Genomic DNA, 7,500 nt, shown 5'->3' with positions numbered 1-7,500 from the left:
CTCTCCCACTCTGTTCTCTCTCTCCCACTCTGTTCGACGTCTGTTCTCTCTCTCCCACTCTGTTCGACGTCTGTTCTCTCTCTCCCACTCTGTTCGACGTCTGTTCTCTCTCTCCCACTCTGTTCGACGTCTGTTCTCTCTCTCCCACTCTGTTCGACGTCTGTTCTCTCTCTCCCACTCTGTTCGACGTCTGTTCTCTCTCTCCCACTCTGTTCGACGTCTGTTCTCTCTCTCCCACTCTGTTCGACGTCTGTTCTCTCTCTCCCACTCTGTTCGACGTCTGTTCTCTCTCTCCCACTCTGTTCGACGTCTGTTCTCTCTCGCCCACTCTGTTCTCTCTCGCCCACTCTGTTCTCTCTCGCCCACTCTGTTCTCTCTCGCCCACTCTGTTCTCTCTCGCCCACTCTGTTCTCTCTCGCCCACTCTGTTCTCTCTCGCCCACTCTGTTCTCTCTCGCCCACTCTGTTCGACGTCTGTTCTCTCTCGCCCACTCTGTTCGACGTCTGTTCTCTCTCGCCCACTCTGTTCTCTCTCTCCCACTCTGTTCTAATGCTGCTTTCAACCCCAGTAGTTTTCCTGTAAATATTTTCTTTCTCCCTAACCTAGTGGTGTGTGTGTGTGTGTGTGTGTGTGTGTGTGTGTGTGTCTCTGTCTTGTCAGAGGGCGGAGGCCAGGCTGGCTGACCTCCAGGCCTGTCTGTTGAACCTCAACTCCCTGAGCCAAGCTGTGGCAGAGTATTTCTGTGAAGACCCAGCCACGTTTCGACTGGAGGTCTGCTGCTCCATATTCCACTCATTCTGTGAGCGCTTCAACAGGGCTGTTCAGGTGAGACAGAACACATTAGGTTTGAAAAAATCCCTGTTAACTTTTCTACACTGCTATTTTCTCCCCACAGAAAATCCTGGTTGGAAGATTCCTGCTTATTCCTTTGTAATTCCAGGAATCTTCCAACCAGGATTTCTGGAAAACTGGGGAATTTCGGGAAAGTGAACTTGGCTTTTGTATTCATTTGTTTTGATAGTACTATTGATTAGTGCATTGTTGGGAAAGAGCAAGAAAGGAATTTCACTGTACTAGTGCATGTGACTATAAAACTTGAAATGTTGCTGCCCTAGGTGACACGTTAACACATGATGATGATGATGAATAATCTGGGACAGTCTGAATTTCCTAAAGAATATAGTGGTCTTCACAGTGACAGGCACTGTCCATCAGCCCACTGTCCATCTGTCCACATTTAGTTGAATATTGGGTCACTCAAACACAACCACCCCGCCCAACTCTGTTTTAGCCCACTCACACCCTTCCATCTTCTCTCTCGCTCTCCCTCCTTTCCTCCCCATGCCTCTCTCGCTCTCTCGCTCTCTCTCGCTCTCGCTCCTTTCCTCCCCATGCCTCGCTCTCGCTCCTTTCCTCCCCATGCCTCTCGCTCGCTCTCGCTCCTTTCCTCCCCATGCCTCTCGCTCGCTCTCGCTCCTTTCCTCCCCATGCCTCGCTCGCTCTCGCTCCTTTCCTCCCCATGCCTCTCTCTCTCGCTCTCTAACCTCCATCACTGTGTCTCTCCTCCCAATCAGGAGAACCGTGAGCGTGAGGCAGCCGAGCTGAGACGCAGGCAGAGGGAGAGGTTCTGTAATGTGGCCAAGCGTCGTTCCACTGCCACCTGCTCTGACCTGGAGCCCGCCGGGCCTGGCTCTGCCATGGAGTCTATCCTCCACAGCTTCCTGACCACCATACACCCCAGGGGCCCGGCAAGGCGCAGACGCCACCACCTCCCCCCTGTGATGTTGTCCCCCATCGGGGGCTCGCCCATTGAACTCTGCCCCAAGTCCAACCCCCTGGCCGATGAGCCAGAGACTAGAGCTGATCCAGGGCCTAGCCGGTTCACCAGACCAGGAGGGAGCACCCTGGGTGGGGAGGCAGGTGTGGTGACACCCAGGAAGGACCAGGAGGACCAGGGGCAGAGGGAGAAGAAGAGAGGGGAGGGCTGGTCCAGGGAGCTGGGTAGCCCTGATGCAGTGGTGGAGAGGTTGGATGGGGGGGTGGAGGAGGACTCCTATCTGGACCCCCCTTCAGAGCAGAAGGAGAAGGAAAACGAGGGGGAGGCAGCGACCCCAGGGGACCAGTGGAGATGTTTTGGGTCAAATAGAGCCTATTCCATCAACCAGAAACGGACCCCTAAGAGCTGTGGCCGCCGCAGCCTGTCGTCCATCGACCAGAAACGGACCAGTAAGAGCTGTGGCCGCCGCAGCCTGTCGTCCATCGACCAGAAACGGACCAGTAAGAGCTGTGGCCGCCGCAGCCTGTCGTCCATCGACCAGAAACGGACCAGTAAGAGCTGTGGCCGCCGCAGCCTGTCCCCTCGCCAACACACACCCCCCACCCAGGAGGAGGAGGAGAAGGAAGAGGTGCAGAGGATGCGTGTCGTGTCCAGGAAGATGCTTCACTACCAGACTGGCCGAGGCAGGCTATCTGCTGACCTAGAACATTCTGAACTGCCAGAGTTGGGTGACAAAGCGAGCCTCGTCCCCCAAAACCACACCCCCCAACGCAACACACCTCACCCTCTCCACCCCAACCCTATTTCGCAACCCTCCACCCCTCACCCCAGGGAGATGAGAGAGGTAGACCTGGCTCTCTGTAACAGCATGGGGAACCTGGGCTCTCCCTGGACCATCCTCAGCCCCCACATCTCACCCCAAAACCAAACCCCCCACCGACGACACTCCTTCTTCGCCCCCAGCGCCGACGATGGCCTTGATGATGGTGTCTGGTCATTGCCCCCCACCCCCACCCGCCCTACCACCCCCACCCGTCCTTCCACCGCCTCCCACCCTTCCACTGCCACCTGCCCCCCTCTGGTGCTGCTGGGGAGGATGAGGGCTATGGAGGGACCCTCAGACCTCCATGGAGAAGCAGGTAGGGGGCCCATGTCCCTGCCTGACTGCCCCAGTCAGAGAGCTCTGTCCCAGGGCCCCATGCTCCGCTCTCTCTCCCTGGATGAGACTGGAGGCAGCCAGGCTCCAGGATTCAGATTCCGCCTTGGGGACCTGTTCCAGAGACGTACCGCACTGTGGGCCCCAGTTGGTGCTGAGACTGAGACGGGGTTTGCTACAGAGGCTCATAAACCCTTGGAGAGGCAGAACAGTAGCTCTGGGATTGTGTCTTTCTTCAGGCGCTTTGGGGAGAGGAGATGAGCCACCTTGGAGGAACAGGACTCCTGTCCAGGAACATATACTTAATGAGGGGAGGATAGAGGATTTGTCTTTATTTTTTTTTTAGTATTTGTGTTGATCTTATTTCATTTTTAAAGTGAGCTACTCCTATTTGAGAGTGACCGCTCTTTTAATGAACTGCCCAAGGTAAACATGCACTTAACCTTGGATGGGAGACCTTTCTCTCTGTCTCTGTGGGGCTGAGAGGCTTATTGTTTTAAAACTGTTCCAGATCGTACCCTATTCCCTACGTAGTGTACTCCTTTTGACCAAAGCCTCGTAGGCCCTGGTATAAAGTAGTGCACTTCATAGGGAATAGGGTGCCCATTTGAGAGGCACAGTAAGTGAACCACGTATGCACATCATACCACTTTAATTCTTCACAGATCCAGATAAAAAAAATGGTCTTTGTACAAGACCAAAACACAGCTCTCCTTTTTAACGTGTACATGATCTCAGGTGTGAAACACATGCGTACAACAGAATATACTACCGTCCCACTTGAAAAAAACATTTTTAATTTGTTATCTTAAGTGTCATTTTTATGTAATAAAACGGTCTTTCTACCTCAGCCTTATTTTGTCTTTTGATCTCACTCACAGTTAATATGATAATATATACCATTAACAAGATGCTTTCATCCAAAGTGAAAGAGTGGATCCAAAGTCCCCAGTTTGAATCCCACCTTGGCCAGAAATAACATTTCTAAACAACCACTTTAGTCTCCAAGTGCTATTTTTCACAGTGAATTTAAAATCATGAGTTAATGGGCCTGTTTTTATTTATTTCACCTTTATTTAACCAGGTAGGCAAGTTGAGAACCAGTTCTCATTTACAATTGCGACCTGGCCAAGATAAAGCAAAGCAGTTTGACACACAACAACAGAGTTACACATGGAGTAAAACAAACACACTCAATAATACAGTAGAAAAATAAGTCTATATACAATGTGAGCAAATGAGGTGAGATAAGGGGGAAGGCAAAAAAGGCCATGGTGGCGAAGTAAATACAATATAGCAAGTAAAACACTGGAATGGTAGATTTGTAGTGGAAGAAAGTGCAAAGTAGAGAGAAAGGTAGAGGTAGTTTGGGATAAATTATAGGTGGGCTATGTACAGGTGCAGTAATCTGTGAGCTGCTCTGACAGTTGGTGCTTAAAGCTAGTGAGGGAGATATGAGTCTCCAGTTTCAGAGATTTTTGCAGTTCGTTCCAGTCATTGGCAGCAGAGAACTGGAAAGAGAGGCGGCCAAAGAAAGAATTGGTTTTGGGGGTGACTAGAGAGATATACCTGCTGGAGCGTGTGCTACAGGCAGGTGCTGCTATGGTGACCAGTGAGCTGAGATAATGGGGGACTTTACCTAGCAGGGTCTTGTAGATGACATGGAGCCAGTGGGTTTGGCGACGAGTATGAAGCGAGGGCCAGCCAACGAGAGCGTACAGGTCGCAGTGGTGGGTAGTGTATGGGGCTATGGTGACAAAACGGATGGCACTGTGATAGACTGCATCCAATTTATTGAGTAGGTCATTGGAGGCTATTTTGTAAATGACATCGCCGAAGTCGAGGATCGGTAGGATGGTCAGTTTTACAAGAGTATGTTTGGCAGCATGAGTGAAGGATGCTTTGTTGCGAAATAAAGATTGAAGAATGATTAACCAATCAGAAGTCATTCAAACAATCAGTTGAAATATAGAAACCTGTTGTGAAATGTCTCACACACATACATACACACACAGCCCCGAGGCCCAAGGTAATGAGTGAGTGTGGCAATTGACCAGTGGTGTGAAGTACTAAGTAAAAATACTTAAGTATGTTTTTACTATTTATATTTTTGTCAAGTTTTACTTTTCTTCACTATATTACAAAAATAAAATAATGTACTTTTTACTCCATACATTTTCACTGACGCCCAAAAGTACTAGTTACATTTTTTTATGCTTAGCAGGACAGGAAAATGTTCCAATTCACCTGCATATCAAGAGAACATCCCTGGTCATCCTTACTGCCTCTGATCTTGCTGACTCACTAAACACAAATGGTTTGTTTGTAAATGATGTCTTCGTGTTGGAACGTGCCCCTGACTATCCATAAATAAATTGAATAAAAGGTGCCTAATTTAGAATTTGAAATTATTTATACTTTTACTTTTGATGCTCAAGTATATTTTAGCAAACACTTACTTTTGATTCTTCAGTATATCTAAAACCAAATACTTTTAGACTTTTACTCAAGCAGTATTTTACTGAGTGACTTTCACTTTTACTTGAGTCATTTTCTATTAAGTTATCTTTACTTTTACTCAAGTATGACAACTGGGTACTTTTTCCCCACTATTGCAACAGACTGATTCTGAGTGATTGACACAACAGGATCCAAACATCTGCCACGATCCATCAATCAGATTGGTCGACACCTGCACAGCGGTTGTGTTGGTGACGTCGGAGGCGGGAACTGTGTTAGAGCTGTCCTCCACAAGCAGCTCCTCCCCCTTATTGCCTACACTGCCATTGGATGCAAAGAAACCACCTGACTTTATATCCGACAAATCACAAACAGCCGCTTTACAAGTTCAAGCACTGATGTTCTATTGTAGACTATAGGCCCTACTCTGGATTAGATTGATTGTCTTTAAATCCCCCCCCCCCCCCCCCCCCCCCATCCAAATTAACATGAAAATTATTCAATAGCCTGCACTCGCTGTTTTGAACTTCTAACGTCTAATACATCGGTATTTACAGTTGAAGACGGAAGTTTACATACCTTAGCTATTTTGACGTCTGGATGAAAAGCGTGCCCAAAGTAAACTGCCTGTTACTCAGGCCCAGAAGCTAGGATATGCATATAATTGGTAGATTTGTATAGAAAACACTCTAAAGTTTCTAAAACTGTTAAAATAATGTCTGAGTATAACACAACTGATATGGCAGGTGAAAACCAGAGGAGAAACCATCCAAAATGTTCAGCCTACCAGTAGTTTCCAATGGCTGTCATGTTTATTTTGAGGCGAAAACCTCCCAGATTGCAGTTCCTAGGGCTTCCACTAGATGTCAACAGTCTTTAGAGTTTCAGGCTTGTTTTTGGAAAAATTTGCTAGAATTTGTAGTTTTTCTAGGTGGCTCCCATTTTGGCTGTAGTGTTTTCAGAGACAATAACTATTCTCCGTCTTAAATTTTAGCATTTATTTACGTATTAGGGTACCTGAGGTTTGATTATAAACGTTGTTTGACTTGTTTGGAGAAGTTTATTGGTAAGGTTTGGGATTAATTTTGGATGCATTTTGAAGGAGGGAAACAGAGTGGATTATTGAATGAAGCGCGCAAGCTAAACTGAGTTTTTGGGGATATAAAGAAGGACTTTATCGAACAAAAGGACCATTTGTGATGTAGCTGGGACCTTCTGGAGTGCAAACAGAAGAAGATCTTCAAAGGTAAGGCATTTTTTATATCGCTATTTCTGACTTTCGTGTCGCAACTGCCTGGTTGAAAAATGTTTTTCAAGCTTTTGAATGCGGGGCGCTGTCCTCAGATATCGCATGGTGTGCTTTCACCGTAAAGCTTTTTAAAAAATCTGACACAGCGGCTAGATTAACAAGAAGTTAAGCTTTATTTTGATGTATGACACTTGTATTTCCATGAATGTTACGTTTCTATTTCTGTAATTTGAATTTCGCTCCCTGCAATTTCACCGGATGTTGTCAAGGTGGGTCGCTAGCGGAACGCCTGCGCCAGAAAATTTTTCACAATTTCTGACATTTAATCCTAGTAAAAATTCCCTGTTTTAGGTCAGTGGGGATCACCATTTTATTTTAAGAATGTGAAATGTCAGAATAACAGCTTTTATTTATTTCATCACATTTCCAGTGGGTCAGAAGTTTACATACACTCAATTAGTATTTGGTAGTATTGCCTTTAAATTGTTTAACTTGGGTCAAACGTTTCAGGTAGCCTTACACAAGCTTCCCACAATAAGTTGGGTGAATTTTGGCCCATTCCTCCTGGCAGAGCTGGTGTAACTGAGTCAGGTTTGTAGGCCTCCTTGCTCGCACACGCTTTTTCAGTTCTGCCCACAAATGTTCTATAGGTTGAGGTCAGGGTTTTGTGATGGCCAACCCAAAACCTTGACTTTAAGCCATTTTGCCACAATTTTGGAAGTATGCTTGGGGTCATTGTCCATTTGGAAGACCCATTTTGCGACCAAGATTTAACTTCCTGACTGATGTCTTGAGATGTTGCTTCAATATATCCACATAATTTTCTCCCTCATGATGCCATCTATTTTGTGAAGTGCA

General features: G+C 46.9%; 1 protein-coding gene across 2 annotated transcripts in view; it reads left to right on the top strand.

Moving 5' to 3' along the window:
- fhdc3 (FH2 domain containing 3) overlaps positions 1–3,783 on the top strand; it is a 22,391-nt gene extending 18,608 nt beyond the window's left edge. For both annotated transcript variants that reach the window (XM_036967884.1, XM_036967885.1), the window contains exons 11-12: positions 661–825; positions 1,575–3,783. In XM_036967884.1, coding sequence (XP_036823779.1) covers positions 661–825; positions 1,575–3,194 — 1,785 coding nt within the window. In that variant the 3' untranslated portion in view covers positions 3,195–3,783. The remainder of the gene's footprint in view (positions 1–660; positions 826–1,574) is intronic.
- Positions 3,784–7,500: the final 3,717 nt, after the last annotated feature.

This window comes from Oncorhynchus mykiss, chromosome Y (assembly GCF_013265735.2).
Source record: "Oncorhynchus mykiss isolate Arlee chromosome Y, USDA_OmykA_1.1, whole genome shotgun sequence".
In the NCBI taxonomy this organism is placed as follows: Eukaryota; Metazoa; Chordata; class Actinopteri; order Salmoniformes; family Salmonidae; genus Oncorhynchus; species Oncorhynchus mykiss.
Note: the sequence above shows the minus strand (reverse complement) of the source record. Positions and strands in the feature narration are given on the sequence as shown.